This window comes from Poecilia reticulata, chromosome 1 (assembly GCF_904066995.2).
Source record: "Poecilia reticulata chromosome 1, P_reticulata-male-v2, whole genome shotgun sequence".
Lineage (NCBI taxonomy): Eukaryota > Metazoa > Chordata > Actinopteri > Cyprinodontiformes > Poeciliidae > Poecilia > Poecilia reticulata.
This window is the reverse complement of record NC_088830.1, coordinates 11,879,328-11,894,946: the sequence shown is the minus strand read 5'-3', so window position 1 is coordinate 11,894,946 and position 15,619 is coordinate 11,879,328. Positions and strand designations below refer to the sequence as shown.

Here is a 15,619-nt window from a genome sequence, read left to right as displayed (position 1 = left end):
AATATCAGGTGTCGACGAAACAGTTTCCATACAGCACTGATTTGATTTCCACAAATACATAAAACCTCAGAGAAGGGGCTGCCATGAGAAATTTGTTAATTATTTAACAGTTTGCGCTCTGAAAATGACTAAACAGAAATCTTAACTGTATCGCTAATATAAACGTTTCAAAGTACTTGAAATATTTTTGTGAAACTAAGTAGATTTTTTGCGATATCAACAGAAAAAAGCTGCAGGCTCACTAACTACTGTTTAGCCAACTTCAAAATCAACTGAAAGCACAATGATGGGTCTGTGAATATTGAGCCACATGACATAACACTTAAAATCTCACAAAATAGTAAAAAAAAAAATGTCTTGCTGCCTGTGGGAGTGTTTTAAAATTAACCATTCAATACTGAGTGAGTCATCGCTGTGTAACTGCAGGGGCTGCTCAGGGCTGCAATTTAAAAATTGGACTGCAGCTGGTCCCTGTAAAGAGCCAAGAGCACCATTATATATAGTTTTTTTTTTCAGAGTCTGCTTGACCTAAACATGTATTCCACAAAGGAACATCATTTTCTGTAAGTAATAATTATTAAAATTATTAAAGAGACTTTAAGTATTTCATTGTATGTGCATTTGAACTATAATACAAGAGGTTCAACTTTATGAAATTAGTGTTAAGAAATATTGAACGCTTTCTCCATATACTATTTGTTTTTAAGTAGCTTACCTGTAGGAACTGTCTGGTTCGAGCACAGGACGTCGGGGGAGAGTTTTTTTTTTTCGGAAAAACATGATCCTTCTGGGCGGGGCAACAAAACTTGACGTAACACCTGTGTTGAAATCAGAAATTTGCGAACAATAGCAAACAATTTGACTTCGGTTTCTCTTCTCAGTGCTCTTTTGCGCCGCACGAGGAAGCCAAAAGTATACAAAAAAATCGCCATCTTGTGATGTTTCACCAGCACTGCATTTCGAATAAAATCCAGTGTCATTTATCCAAAATGTTATTGAAAAGAAAACGCCGACCGTATTTCATGCACGCACACGTTGCTAGGGACGCCTGCGTTGTCGCTAACAGGAACGACCAAACACTACTTCCGCTTGGAGCGTCAATGTGTCTCCACGTGAATTATAAAAGTGTACAAAGTAAGTAAATAAGCAGCTCACTAACTACAGTTTTATAAACACGTTTCAACTGTTGTCAGGTCGGAGTTTCTAATAGCTACCTGTTTTATTTTTCCCATTCTCTTATTCTTTGTGGCTAATGTCAACAATGCTGCAGCTAGCCAGCAAGCAATGCTAGCAACAGCTATGAATGAAAGAGTAGTCTAGTATGTTCATTTTGTCTGTTTTACTCTTGTTACGGCCACTTATAGTACAATAAAAGCAACCAGTATAAAAGGGACAATATTTATTATTACAAAATAAGAGGATGTGTATTGTCCTTTTATCCCGTTTGTCGATTTTTCAACTGTGAATTGGGATTGTGTTGAGTCGAATATAAACGTGGTTGTTCAGCTTTCAAGATCTGAAAACACAAACTTTTATTCACATTTCAGACGGATTCCGATGAGGACGTGGTGTTTGTTTCTGAAAGGTCTGCACCTAAACCCGTAGAGATTACCGTCAACCTGGTAATGATTTATTTTAACAACTAACCGTCTTTACAATATTTGTTTATCGCACATCAAAACACTTATAGGTAATATGACGTATCTTTGACTTAGTTTTCCCACGATGATCACTTTTTTAAAATTTTTTTAAATAATCTGTAAATCAAAAATCTGACAGTCATAGTTGACATTTAGACAGTCAGATTGTTGGTAATTACAAACATTTGTGTTACTTCTGTTCTTTGTCTCTTAGCCTGGCTGGTAAAATGTCTAACTCATCATATAAGTTGCCATTTAACTTCCATCCCACATTTCCTCCAAGTGGGTTTTAGATTAACAAAATAAGAGGCGCAATAAAACTTCTTATTTTTTCCTCTATTCTTTAAGAAACCTTCTGAGGTTGATTCATATCTTAATCAGATTAATTACCACTCATGTCACATTCAGCTTTCTCGAGTTCAAAGTTGGTATTCTGTCCCTAAATACATTAAAGCATTAAAACATAAAATTGTGAAAAACTATTTTCAATGTAAAATCCTTAGGAAGCATATAATCCAATCATTCGCCTTCAGGAGTCTAATTAGCAGGGTTCCTAACTGAATCAGTGTGGACAAAGAATAAAACATCGATTGAGTTTCCAGACTGTTGTCCTTTCACAGAGCTGCAGGAAATCCGTTAATTCTGCTTATGCAGCATTTACTCTCTTAAATGATGTTGATTCTATTTTTCCCATATGTAAACACATTAATAAAACCCCCACATGAATACAATTGAAGAATGCATTTATTTATGAAAAAACGGCCTCAGAAAACAAGAATATGAAGACTCAGAGTGAGAAAACCAAGTTGCACTTTTTGATTTGAGTTTAAAAAAAAAAAAAAAGACTAACTCGCTTTTTGTCAACACAGCCTTTTTAAAGTGGATCTATTTGTGGTTTTAAACCCAGGTTGCCACACATAGCACCTTCACTAATAATTTCAGAGCGTTTACAAACTGCGCTCCGGGAAAATCGTGATTTAGTCTGGGACAGTTCAGCCCAGGAGACACGAGAAATCTGGATCAAACGAGCAGACCAGGTATAACAAGTGCACGCCACACTTTTTAGATACTGATTTGCAAAAAAAATAAAAAATTATATCACACCCTATTTTGTCTTGGCGTGTCACTTAAAATGCCAATAAAATATATTGTGCTTTGTGGTTGCGATGAAACAAAAAGCAAAAAAAAAACCCCAACAAAAACAGAAGATGAGACAATCGGTGAACGCATGAAATCAAAACCCTCTCAGCGGACCTAAAAGCATAGAAACGAGATCTTTCAGACGTTCTGATTTTCAGTGTCCCTTTAACGCCTCTGTAACACTGTGACTTAATGCACACAGTTAAACTGCGATGGAGTAAACGCAGCTCCAGGCTCAGCTTTCCACAGCTTGTGAACGACGATGACGCGGTGGTTGTTTTTGATGTCAATCGTGTTCTGCACTCATAGTGGACGTTAAGGCAGATCTGTTGCTTGGCTCTGCTGCAGGAGAAGCTACTGGCTCTGCAGAGGGACATTGATGAGCAGTCCCAGCCCACACAGCCAGCCAAACCTCTGGTCAGTGTTGACTCCTCCGGCATGTACAAAATGTGTTTTTATTATTAATCTAATTGTCTCCCCCCCAAAGTAACAGTATTATTATTATTATTATTATTTTTTGCCTGATCTTGTTTAAACCAGACAATCCGCTCGATCAGTGCTGGAGCAAAGATGGAGGGGGAGAACGGCGAGGCAAATATAATAAAGACGGAGAAAAAGCAGAAGAGAGAACAAATAAGTTCACTAGAAATCCAAATCTGTGCAGCTGAGAACGGGAGCCAAGCCAAGATTAAAAAGAAAAGGAAAAAAGTAGAAACGGTGGCAAAAGAAAAGGAGGATGAAGTCGATCAGAAGAAAGACAAGAAAAAAGCGAAAAGGAAGAAACATGATGGTGTTTCTTCAACTATTGAAACGGATGACGGCGATAAGAGGAAGAAGAAGCCGGCAGGAGACGGTGTAATTCAAACAGAAAACATTACCTTGAAGGCTGGAAAATTGGAGAAGGAGAAAAGGAAAGAGGAGAAACTCAAGGACAAACGTGTACAAATCAAACCAGAAGATATGAAGGTAGAAGAAGACGAGGAAATGCTGATCAGAAGTAATAATCGCAAGAAACCCAAGAAAGGAAAAGGCAAACTTTTAGTTTTCCTTGAGAAGAAACTCGAGGAAAAATGTGTGCAAGTCAAACCAGAAAATATGAAGGTAGAAGAAGACGAGGAAATGCCAATCAGAAGTAATAATCGCAAGAAGCAAAAAGGCAAGGTTTTAGTTTCGAGGACAGCTGAGACTAAATTGGTAGTTGTAGAAAAGAAAAAGAAAACTCCTGCAATTACTAATGGAGTTGGTGAAACAAAAGCAAAAAAGAAAGCAAAAGTGCTGGAAAATGGGATAAAAGTGGAAAAAAAAGAGACAGAGGACAGCAAGGTGAAATTAAAAAGGAAGAAAGAGAAGGAGAGTAAATCTGAGGGAAACGAAATCAAAGCAAAGAGGAAAAAGTCGACAGAGGACGAGGAAATTCTCCCAAAGAAAAAAAACAAGTTAAAAAACAAAGAGATTGCTGTAGAGGAAGATGTAAGCGAGGTAAAGATCAAAAAGAAAACAAAGAGTAAAAAAGCCAAAGAGGAAGATGGAAACGTAGAAGCAGAGGAGATGGAGCCACAGAAGAAGAAAAGGAAAAGAGTGAAGGAGGAAGAGGATGTGGAGGACAGCATCGCTCTGGCTGCTGAGCCGCAGAGCAAGAAGAGCAAAAAGAAGAAAAACTTGGCTAAAGAAGGTCAGGACGTGAACACCGAGGCCAAGGCTACGGGGAAAAAGAAGAAAAAAAACAAAGAAGAGCAGGTAGACTCACAGGTGAGCCAAAAAAATAAGTGTTCAGCTGTTTTTAAATTACTAGAGTGGTCAGTAACCAGCCTGGGTTCGTGTTTCAGGACTTTCCCAAAGGCGATGTGGTTTTCCTGTCAGCAAAGCCCGGAAACAGCGATGAGGTCGCCATTAATCAGGTGAGAACATCTCTGCATCACTTCCACTGTGGGATTGTGTTCATGAATGAAACACTTCCTTTTCTTACAAAAAAAAAACACAAAACAGCAACAGAGAGCATTTAAACGTTTTTCTTGGGATCAGGATCAACTTTGATTGAGACTGATTCAACCTGGACCGAATTGTTTTTCACCAATTCCAAACTCATTCAAACCCAATTCATGGTTTGCAAAACTTTGTATTTGTTAAAAGAAAAAGAAAAAGGAGGATTCTTAGTGACCCCCTATTTGTCTCACCTTTTCAGCTGGATGAATAATTTCTCTTCAAGCTCTGTGAACCAGAGTGGTTTACTTGTAAAGACTGGTTTGGGCTAAAGAGGAGCTGTAAAGTTAATTATAATTGTTTTATATTACACATCACATCATTGACATATCGTGGATCACTCGCCCCATCTAATTACTTATTACCAAATAAGTGTTATTTGAAGAATGTTTAGTTTAGGAATTACAATTTCTTGACATGGATTTTAACTTTATAACACACATGCACTCCATATTTTGATGTCTAATACGATATTTTGCTCACAGGAGAGAAGAAAAGCTCTTCAAATGGAGATTGAGGAGGCTTCCCAACCTCATAAACCGGATAAACCTGCAGTCAGTATCAGGATTTCTCTTGTATTCCTTTGATCGTTCATTTAAAACTTTAAATGCTTTCATTTCATGAAGTTGTCTCCAGGTAGTTATGATAAAGCCAAGTGATATTCTGGCTTTTTGGGGGGCGAATCAGATGTTTATTTGTAGTTTTTACTTGTTTTTTCTGTTGTTGTTTTTAGGACATCTAACCATTAGAGACCAGATTATTGCATCTTTACATTTTACCAGCCTGAATGGGCTGTAGTAATGAGAGCATGCAGAGCTTCATAGCTATATTCTTAATAGATATTTACATTTTTTTGTCATAGTAGCTCATCTACAGTAAACCTGCACTATAAATGCTTTCATCTTTATAACTAGTCCTAGTTGTGGGCACTGCTAACTAAAAAGTTAGTTACACTAACCTTAAAGGGCCATACCAACATGGTACTTACTTAACAGAAGCTAATGCTTTGCGCCAAGTTCAACCATGTTGAATGTCGGTGACAAACCATATTGCACCTAGGGCCAGGACTTTAACGCATTAATTTCGATTTATTTATTTGATAGACTTGAAGCGTTGAAAATAGTAATACTTTTTTTTCATGCTGAAGTGCCGATCCAGAACCGTTTGTAGTCGCATTTCTGGTACAACTGTAATTTTGACACACAAACATCCACTTTAACAGTGATGGATGATTAAAAAAAAAAACATGGTAGGAAACAGAGTTGCTATTCAAAATAAGAGCATGAATATAAAGGTCTAACTACATTAGCATAATTGTGCTAATGCCCAAAACGTTTCACAGATTAGAGCACTGATGAGCTGTCATGGAAGCCCAGCCGAAGCTTCATTCACTCCTTTGATGCCGTGACACTGCAGCTGCCTAATATAGATATTCAGATGTCAATACCAGGTCCAGAACCTAAATGTTCTTCCCAATTGTCTTTGGAAGGGTTTGGGTCAGTGGAGTACCGCTCAGTTCGACAGCTCCCAACAACAGCAGAAGTTCCTGCGACTGATGGGCGGCTTCAAGAAGGGCTTCCAGCCGGCCAGGGCCGCGGCTGGAGGAGCCAACATGGCGCTGGGGAAGGACGCGCAGCAGCATCTGCAGCAAGGACTTCTGAGACAGTTTGAGCGAGCACACGCACAGAAAATGGACTTCAGCAGCAGAGGGGCGGGACTTGGGTTTACGGCGCCCTCCCATAAGAAGTTCTCCATCGACATCAATGCGTCTCGATCCGTCCGCTTTGATGACTAACTACGGAGGTCGGCATTTTTGTACTTCCGGAGTATTGATTCAACTGGAGGCTGTAGTTTATAACTCAAAGTGTATAAAATGACATTTTATGAACGAGAAATATGCAAACTGTATGTTGTGTAGCGTTCATACCAGTTTTAGGATAGTTGACTGTCACGGTTTTGTAAATTTCTCTGAAGACATTGTGATGATTATTTTAAATTCTCAACAATCTTTCAGTTTCAACTTTTTTTTTTCCATTCGACAATGTGTTATACACCTAAATTGGTTTTAATTTTTTTTAAGGTTAAAAATGGAATGGTTTGAAAGCCTTTCAAATAGATGTGAATGTCTGGACACACTGGGCTGAGCAGCAACTTGACTAGCAGCTGACATTCAATAAAAAAGTCACAAGCAAATGCTCTGATAGTCATTTAATTTCATTCCTGCACATTAGCAGTCGGGAACAGAATAAAATAAAAAGTTCACTTTAATAAAAGCAGAAAATCAAGTTTGTTACTGATGGCTCACAGACATTCAGCTGAAATCGTACTCGTTTCATTGTGTTCCAAGCAAAGCAGCCTTGTTAAAGTCACATTGCTTTGAGCTTTCCAGTTGCACTTTAAAAATACAGAAAGTCTTGCAAAGATACAAAAAAATACAGGCCATAGAACATGGATCATCTTTCTGTAAATTCCTATGGATAGATCAGCCACAGAACAATAATCTGCAGGAAAGATGCTTACTGTCAATTCATGTCTTATACAAAAAGCCTACCTGTGTTATAAAAATCCAAGTTCCAACCACTTCAAGGTTTTAAGACTAATTTGTTTTCATTTAATTTTGTAAATTAATTAATCATGAGGGGTTCCAGTATTTTTTTGATGGGGTTTAATGGAGTATTGGAACAATAGACAGCAGTCAGAAAAGACGTGTCTAAATACTCAGAAAAGGCCCATTCAGGAGAAACTTTCCACCCTGCAAGTCTTCTCAAGCTTCAAGTGAGCGAGTTTCTTCAACACATTGCATCCATTTACCCACAGCAGGGTAATCTTCTTCCAATTAGAAGGTGGGGGAACAGAGTGCCGAAGCGTCCCTGAGCAGGACTGACCACCTGATTCCCCTTTGATACGCTTGTATACATCTCACATATACGCATATAAAAGCAGTATAAAATGAGAGCAAAAGACAAGGCGCTCGGCAGAACCTCATCGAGGTTAAAGAGGCGCCCTTTAAATTTACCCTTTGTTTTTTTATAACTGTCCGTGTTGAAACCATTAGTGTATGGTTGGAACATGAACCACAGTCCATGTCGACACGTTCTGTGTTACAATGTTACAATCGACCAAACGATACAGCGTAGAAATTCAGAACACAGCACTCATATTTGAAGCCCGTCTTATTTCAGATGGCAGAAATTTCATTTTTAATGGAACCGTTCTTAGAGAATTACTCCATTTGACCCCAAATAAAGCCTGAACTTTCCCCATGAAGCAGCGGTCTCAAACTGCGGTCCTCAATGGCCGGTGTCCTGCGACTTGTACACGTCTCTCTTTTTCAGCACGCCTGACTCCAGTATTAGCTCATCAGTTAATCTGTAGAGCTTCACTGCATGTTAGCGAGGCGACTGAGTCATTTAATTCAAGCGTGGAGGACAAGGAACGTGTAAAAGTTTCAGGACACCGGCCCTTGAGGAATGCGGTTTGAGACCCGCTGATTTAAAGAAAATAATTCAAAAATGGTTTCGGGTACAGCGAGCTTTCACATCATCTCACATTGCAACCACAAGCTTCAGTGGATTTTTATTGGCATTTAATATGATAAACCAACACAAAGCAGTGCTTAATCTTAAAGTGAAATAAAAATGATGCATGGGTTTCAAAACGTTTTCAAATAAAACATCTGAAAGGTGCGGCGCGCTTTTGAATCTGCCTTCCTTTGGATTCACACCGACATTAAATCTCACACAGACGACCTCCATTTACCTATCGGGACGTTTGAAGGCGACTTGTTGCTCTGTATTTTTAGGTGGAGGTCGTATCAAAGTGAAAGGTGTTGCATCCAAATGTACGCCACACATTTCAGATGTTTTATTTGTAAGCATGTATTGAAGTCCATGCATCATTTTCTTTCCATTTCTCTTTACTGCACTACTTTTGTGTCGATCCATCTCATAAATCCCTAATTAAATGCTTTACATATTGTGGTAAGTGAAGATTTGAAACTGTTCAAAGCGGTGAGATTACTTTAAAAATCCTCGGTACGTTGTTGGTTTGGAAAAACTTATTTGGCAGAAAACTTTGCTAGATGTCCAGCAATGACTAGCTTTAGATTATTATAAATTTTTTTGTATGGCAGTTTAAATAAAATGTGCCAAACTCACAAGGGCCGGAAATCCAAAATATAAATCCACCCCAGGTTAAAATAGACGGGGCTGATAATTCATTTAATTACAATAAGAGTTTAGACCTGACCTCTGCAGAAGTGGCTCTGAAATTTGGATTTTACCAGTAACAGTTTCATCTTCCAACCAAACGGTGGCAAAGACAGTTCTGGCTGATGCTGCCATAATACGCATCGATACAACCCTGAATCCTGCATTTGGAACAAAAACTTCTCTCTTGGCGCAAAAATTGTACTTTTTTTTGATTCTGTAAAATCTTGGCAACCGCCATTGTAAAACCCTGACCTGATGCGATTCTATAAAGTAATTCAGGATGGCTTTGAATATGCCCGTCGCTGGCCTGTGGACCTTTGATAAAGATCAACTTTGAGCTCTCTGGGTTTAATCCAGCACAATGAAAAACGTGCAGAAGTAAAGCCGTTAACAAGACACTTAATGAGCCGATATGAGAAGTAGCCCAGGAACCACATGTCACCCAGAGAAAAAGAGTTGGGAGGCCGCTTGACGAAAGGAGTCGCTTGTTGGTGCTGTGACAGACTTTCAGGGTCTCTCAGGCTTCCAGATACTCGGGCTGAACTCGGGCCACTTTACGAAACTCCTTGGCGTTGGTCTGCGGGCACTGCATCTCACGCCAGCTGATGGGAATCATCTGGGCACCTGGTATGTAGGAAAGTATTTTAAAAAATGCATCAGTGACATGCTCAACAAACAAGAATGGAGTCTGACATGGCCGACAGTAACTGCAAACAGAAAACATCAAGATTCTTGCAAATTCAAGTCAAAATTCAACACCGTACTTAGCAGCTACGTAAAAGTAAACATCTCGCCGTTATTTGCACCACCTTGTGTTTATAATCTATAAAATACCGTCAACCTGGTCCGGTTGAAGAGCTGCAGCTGAGCGGTGAGGTTTACCTGCTTCGCTGTGAGCCACCACCACGCCCAGCTCGTTCTCAGCTGTCGTCAACAGGTAGGTAGACTGAACGTCCCCGAGCGAAATCTGACATGGCAGGTGAAGGATTTAACTCTTCACAGGTACATCTGTGTAGCACCATTTATACGCAAAGTCAAAGTGCTTGACAAGAAAATAAAGGAACTGAAAACGGAAGGAGAATAATTGTAAATACTTAAAATTCACATAAGAAAAGAAACGTCGAGATGAAAATATAAAACGAGTAGTTAGCACATGGTAACGAACTGGGAAAATAATGTGGAGTTTATGGGTAACAATGGTAGTCATGTCATAACTGCACCTCAGGTAGGCATATAGGAGCACTTTTTCCCTCCACAAAACTTTCCATCAAAATGCTTGAATTCAGCGTTCTGAACAACTGGCTTCTTTAGCAATGACTTTTTGTTGCTGTTGTCATTTACAGTCTTCTGGACAGAAGTTTTCCTCAAGACTGTAGGATCATGCGAGATACTGAATTCACCTGAAATATATATCTGTGTGTAATGAACCTATCTAATGTACTAGGTTATTTGCTACAATTACCTTTTTAAATCTATTCAGGTTTATTGCACCTGTGCATTAATGAGTGGACTGTGACACTTGTCACATGCTCTTAAGCAAACAGTTAATCACCTGTGTCAGCTGTGGCTTTTAATTTGTGGGAAGCAGTCGCATGCAGTCTAGGAATGTCAATCGGTAACAAAGGAGGAATCTGAGGTATGAGCTGCATAGTTTCTGCACTCACATAGTAATTTACCTGTCACATAACCGTGTTAGTCATAAGTAAAGGATACGACTTTTGCCAGGACAATGTCACCAGGTCTGAAGCTTTTGTATATGTCCACCTACACGAAGAGGAGGGGAAAGTTTACACTCTGTATATTTTCACACATGAGGAGAAGGGGAAGCGTAGGAGATCTTCAGAGTGAAAGTGTCAATCATCGCGCACCTTGTCTTTCTCCGACTCTCTCACGTCTTCCTTTCTGTTGACGCAGAGAGAGAGAGAGAGAATGAGACAGAATGAGACAGCTCCTCAGAAAAGGCAATAAATCAACCAGGAGACGCTTCCTGTTGTACCTGATGGTCCCTCTGAAGCGGTCTTTCAGCGGTGTGGACCCCACATAGAGGATATGGACCTTCGCAAACCTCGAGTTGATGCCAGTCACCTTTTAAATTGAAGCACAAAATAGATGTAAATAAATAGAAGCACACAATAGATGCAAGAGTCGGAAAATACTTTTGTGTTTTGTTTTTATGTTTGGACAAGAAAAGATAAAGTTCTCCTGCATGTTAAAGTTCTTCATGTGGTCCAAAAGTAAACAGGTTTACTGTGCTCTACATTATCCATCACTGTTGATTAATCCATTTCTGTAAATCCATTGAACATCAATGTCATCTTCCAAATGTATCACTAATATGTGATTCATTTCAAGTCTGCGTATCTGTTAATTTTGATTATTGTAAGGTAAATGACATTTAGTTCCTCTAAAAAAATTTTTTTTAAATCACATAAACCAATAAAAAGAGGTTTTAATAGAGAAATGTAATGATGATCATGTTTTTGCCAAAAAAACAAAACAAACAGTTGACGTAACAGACGTCCAGCAGACAGACTGACCCCCTCCACAACGAGGATAAGGCACCGGTTCCTAAGCATGTTCATGGAAAGTTGAGTAGAAGGAAAAAGTGATGCTGACAGGAATAGCCACTGCATTCCTGTGCAGAGGTTAACCACTGAAAAGATTAAAATTGAGACGAAATTCTGTTTTTTCTTAAGAAGCACCTGCTGTAAATCAGTCGCAGGTGCTTCAAATATTGCTTCAAGTATTTCAAAAAATTATTCACAGCATTAATAAGCTTTCTGTGTATGGAAGGTTGAGTGGAAGAAAAAGCTTTAAAGAAAAAATAATTGAAATAAAAGGATTGAAATGTATAGGTCTGTTTATAATGAATCCGTTTTAAGTGAACAATGAGCTTGTGTCCATAACAGACCTTGCAGGTGACGATGGCTCCAACATCTGGCAGCAGCAGTGCTTCAGTTTCCCTCACCACTGAGATCACCGGCAGCTGGGGGAGCACAGACACCTCAGTCAACTCCCTTACTAATAATTAGCATTGCTCACATTTCAGTGAGCAATGCTCACTGAAATGTGAGCATTTCAGTGAGCTCACATTTCAGTGAGCATTTCAGTGAGCATTTCAGTGAGCTCACATTCCCCATATATGTCATATACCTGACATATATGGGGACATTTCTGTGTAATATAACTTAAATGCTACAAGCCTATATACATTGAACTCCATCAAAAGATTTTTCATATTCATCAAATATTAAATACATGCACACAATGTCTCCTGTGCACAACAAGCAAAAGTGAATGAGCAAAAATAGTGATCCTGAAATAATTAAAAATTGTTTCAACTGAGGCAACTGGTGTTTCTATGGAAACAGACGGAAGCAGGCAAAGGCACTTTATTAATTATGCTTGTTTTTGTAATGTTTCATAATTAGTCATTAACAACTGGATGGTAATCACTATTTTCAGACCGCCGCATGTTCCAAAATCCTCTTCGAACTTCAAATGTGGAGAATTCATTTCTTCTACAGATTAAGCCCAACCAGATATACAGGTTCTGCTGCTGATTTGTAGCTAAAATCTTTAAACAAAATGAGACAAATTATTCCACTGAGGTTGTGGAAAAAGCTCCGAGCCACAGTGGAATACATGAAGTTAACACCTTTCTTTAAGACAGGTTACAGGAGGTGTGGAAGTAGCAAAATGTCAACAATAAGTTTCTCCAACATCGTTATTAAATCCTTGGCTGAACGTCAAAGAGATTTTAAATCAGCTGTTGAAACTGGCCAAATGAAGGTGAAACAAAAACTGCAACAACTGTTTAGTGCTGCATCTCTCTCTCATTGTGCCCTAAAACTCTTCAAAACCCAACTAAAGAGCAGGAATGTACCAGCAGCTTGTGATCGTGGAATAGGGATTCAGTCATAATACAGTTCATTACAGTACAAATCAACAGCAGGCCATTTTCAAGAGAAGAAAAAAAAATCTTGTCTTACAAAAACTATATTTTAGAGGGTAAAGGTACGGTTTAATTAAAATGGAAGATGGTTTTTGTCTGGAACGGTTCCAAGAGCAGTGGGAATCCTGGAGTAGCACACCAAACAGCTGAACAAGGAGTGAGAATGTAATGGTATGCAACTACAGGAGCTGAAAACATGTTGCAGCAAAGGCACTCAGGATAGTGGATGACAACACTTCTGGCTTTTAAAGAAATGGCAGAAAGCAACTGTTTTCAAGTTCAAAGAAGAATGACTTAAAATACTTCATGAAAAACTAACCAAACACCTCCAGATTTATTTTTTTTTAAAAACAACTCCTTACTTATCCTCATTTAATTTTTTTAAAATACACTTGCACATATATCCTTCTTCTAGGATGCAAGAATATGTCTACATTGTTAAAATATTCACATAGTAAGAAATGAACTGTTGCGCTTATAAATTAATTCGTTGCCGTCGTGCAACAGACTGACTTTGAGCAAACGCTTACTTTCTGTTGCGGAAAGTCATTAAAAAATGTGACCGCTTTCAATCAGCTCAAAGTAAAGTGACACTGCACACTGAGCTGCTCACTTTCATTACGGCCCACAAATTGCACAATGCTTCTTATTCAGGCCCTTGTGTGAACCTCGCTGGCAGCTTTCCAAAAGTCTGTCATCCACACCAGCTACACAAATAAACTCTGCCACCGCCTTGTGAACCTCACCTCCTCTCCCTCGTTCTTCCTCATTACGTAGCCAGCGAGGGAGGAGTAGATGTAGCCATGTCGCTGATACACTCCGGTGCCTTGATTACAGTCTTCTACACTGCACAGTTTCTCACCTGAACGCAAAGAGAGAAGGAGTCAGTGAAGGGAACATTACATACCGTCATGTGCAAAATAAGTCGTACCTCTGGTAGATTTTAAAGCGATCTTTTAAACTGAGCACAATGTTTTCTTTGGCTGGAAGAAGGTAATATCTAAAAATCAAGGTGATGGAGAACTTCCAACCTCAAAGACTTGGCGCTCATCACCAAAGATAAATCATCAAGCGCAAACATGAAGGATTTTATTTTTTAGAATGCTTATAAAATTATATTGTATCTAAGAATCTGACAGGGGGCTGAGTAACTCTTTCTGCACCGATGCGTAGATCGGTATTCACTTAACTTTGGGTTAAGTGCCTTTGCACAGGGGCACATCGAAGTGGGACAGGAGGAAGCTGGAGTCGAACCAACAACCTTCCAATTACAAGACGACTACACACCGAGTTAAAATATTAATGGTTAAATAAATATTTCAAGAAATACCAGCTTCAGTTTAAAAGGTGAGAATCTGAAGGTAGAATCTAAATTGTATTGTAATAAATTTAATGGAACTGTAATGTAATACAGTACGAGAGGCTCCAAAACATACAATTAAAGGTAGAACTTTTGTAGTTTTTAAAATTTGTAATATCTATGTTTGTCCATTTAAACCCGTTATTTAGTAATAAATACATAAACAGATAACGTTAATCCTCATAATGAAACTGAATGAGGGGGAGTAGCTGCGGGTGGAGTCGGTGTGTTCAAAAACAAGAGCGCAGAGGAATGTGCAGCTACGCCTGGGGCGATGGGCAGGGCAGGTGAGACCAAAACAGCTAAACGAAGTCGAGAAAAAAAGAGCAGTACGTTTAACTATAACATATCTCTCCCATCTTGTTTTGCGGCCATAAATAAAATTTAACGCACTGTAAATCTACAAGAAGAGGCAAGTCTCTGCTCACGTGTGGCTACTTAGCTGTTTCAACATGTCTGACTGTAGCGGCACTTAACTTTTCAGCTACACAAAAGCCTCTCCATCACCCGAAACATCGGCAGCGCTACTAACACGGTCTAAATTCCGAGTGAAACACATTTTAAACACTTTAAACGGAGGACTCACCTGGGACACACAATCTCAGGGGCGACATGTTTTCGGGAAGAGCAGAGAGCCACCTCATTGGCTATAAAGAAGGCTGGTCTAGATTATGATTGGATGGTTTTCTTTCTTCTTCATTTGTCCCCTTTTTTGGCGATTGGCCAATCGACCGTAGGCTACATTAGAGCCACCTAGTGGTCAGGAATTGGAACTGACGAGATCTTCCATTCTGTCTGTCCAGCCTTCCTTTGAGACGTTTATGACTAGACCAGGGATGTGCAACCTTTATACAAAGAACTGTTTCTGTCCTAAGTCTACTCAATTATCAAACAGAACGAGTGTTAATTGCAAATCGGATTTTGTTTCAGTATACTACGGTTTTATGTGACGTATCAACATCACAAAGTGCTTTATTGTGAAGTGTAAGGAAAATAGAAGTTTTTTTTTAATCAATTAACAAATAAAAGTCTTAACAGTGTGCAAGCAGAGCCCCTGAGTCGATACCTTTCACTGCAGCTGGAATACTTTCAGGGTGACTCCATCAGTTTTACATATCATGGGACTGCTTTTCTTGTACATAATTTGCAAAGCAGTTCACCCTCTGTTATATTAGGTAGCAAACATGAGTGAACTGCAGTTTTTTAAATCTTCCCACAAATTCTGAATAAAATCTTAGTCTGAACTTTGAGTCTTTTGAGCAAATTACCTTCGTTCAAAATCGTCCCACCACAGCTTCATGTTTAGTGTGTGATAGGGATGTTCAGCATGCTT

At 39.1% G+C, this 15,619-nt stretch overlaps 2 protein-coding genes across 2 annotated transcripts; one reads left to right on the top strand and one right to left on the bottom strand.

Moving 5' to 3' along the window:
- The first annotated feature begins 42 nt into the window (after positions 1 to 42).
- knop1 (lysine-rich nucleolar protein 1) lies at positions 43 to 6,953 on the top strand. Its single transcript, XM_008410861.3, has 7 exons — positions 43 to 1,134; positions 1,548 to 1,622; positions 3,129 to 3,197; positions 3,321 to 4,529; positions 4,607 to 4,678; positions 5,246 to 5,314; positions 6,250 to 6,953. The coding sequence occupies exons 4-7, from the start codon at positions 3,351 to 3,353 to the stop codon at positions 6,553 to 6,555; spliced, it is 1,626 nt and encodes a 541-aa protein (XP_008409083.1). The 5' UTR covers positions 43 to 1,134; positions 1,548 to 1,622; positions 3,129 to 3,197; positions 3,321 to 3,350; the 3' UTR covers positions 6,556 to 6,953.
- Positions 6,954 to 15,008, bottom strand: exosc1 (exosome component 1). The gene is made up of 8 exons (XM_008410872.3): positions 14,873 to 15,008; positions 13,673 to 13,788; positions 11,883 to 11,957; positions 10,968 to 11,056; positions 10,840 to 10,873; positions 10,685 to 10,735; positions 9,854 to 9,938; positions 6,954 to 9,595 (listed from the first exon to the last, which is right to left on the bottom strand). The coding sequence occupies exons 1-8, from the start codon at positions 14,928 to 14,930 to the stop codon at positions 9,489 to 9,491; spliced, it is 615 nt and encodes a 204-aa protein (XP_008409094.2). The 5' UTR covers positions 14,931 to 15,008; the 3' UTR covers positions 6,954 to 9,488.
- Between the last annotated feature and the right edge of the window lie 611 nt (positions 15,009 to 15,619).

What these genes read in the sequence shown, in the direction of transcription:
- exosc1 (XM_008410872.3), bottom strand. Translation starts at nt 14,930, where the DNA reads ATGAGGTGGCTCTCTGCTCTTCCCGAAAACATGTCGCCCCTGAGATTG. An exon ending in CCTGAGATTGTGTGTCCCAG is followed by an intron (nt 13,789 to 14,872) that starts GTGAGTCCTCCG and finishes CTTTGCGTTCAG; the next exon opens with GTGAGAAACTGTGCAGTGTA. An exon ending in GAGAGTCGGAGAAAGACAAG is followed by an intron (nt 10,736 to 10,839) that starts GTGCGCGATGAT and finishes CTCTTCGTGTAG; the next exon opens with GTGGACATATACAAAAGCTT.
- knop1 (XM_008410861.3), top strand. Translation starts at nt 3,351, where the DNA reads ATGGAGGGGGAGAACGGCGAGGCAAATATAATAAAGACGGAGAAAAAG. An exon ending in AAGAGCAGGTAGACTCACAG is followed by an intron (nt 4,530 to 4,606) that starts GTGAGCCAAAAA and finishes TTCGTGTTTCAG; the next exon opens with GACTTTCCCAAAGGCGATGT. An exon ending in ATGAGGTCGCCATTAATCAG is followed by an intron (nt 4,679 to 5,245) that starts GTGAGAACATCT and finishes TTTTGCTCACAG; the next exon opens with GAGAGAAGAAAAGCTCTTCA.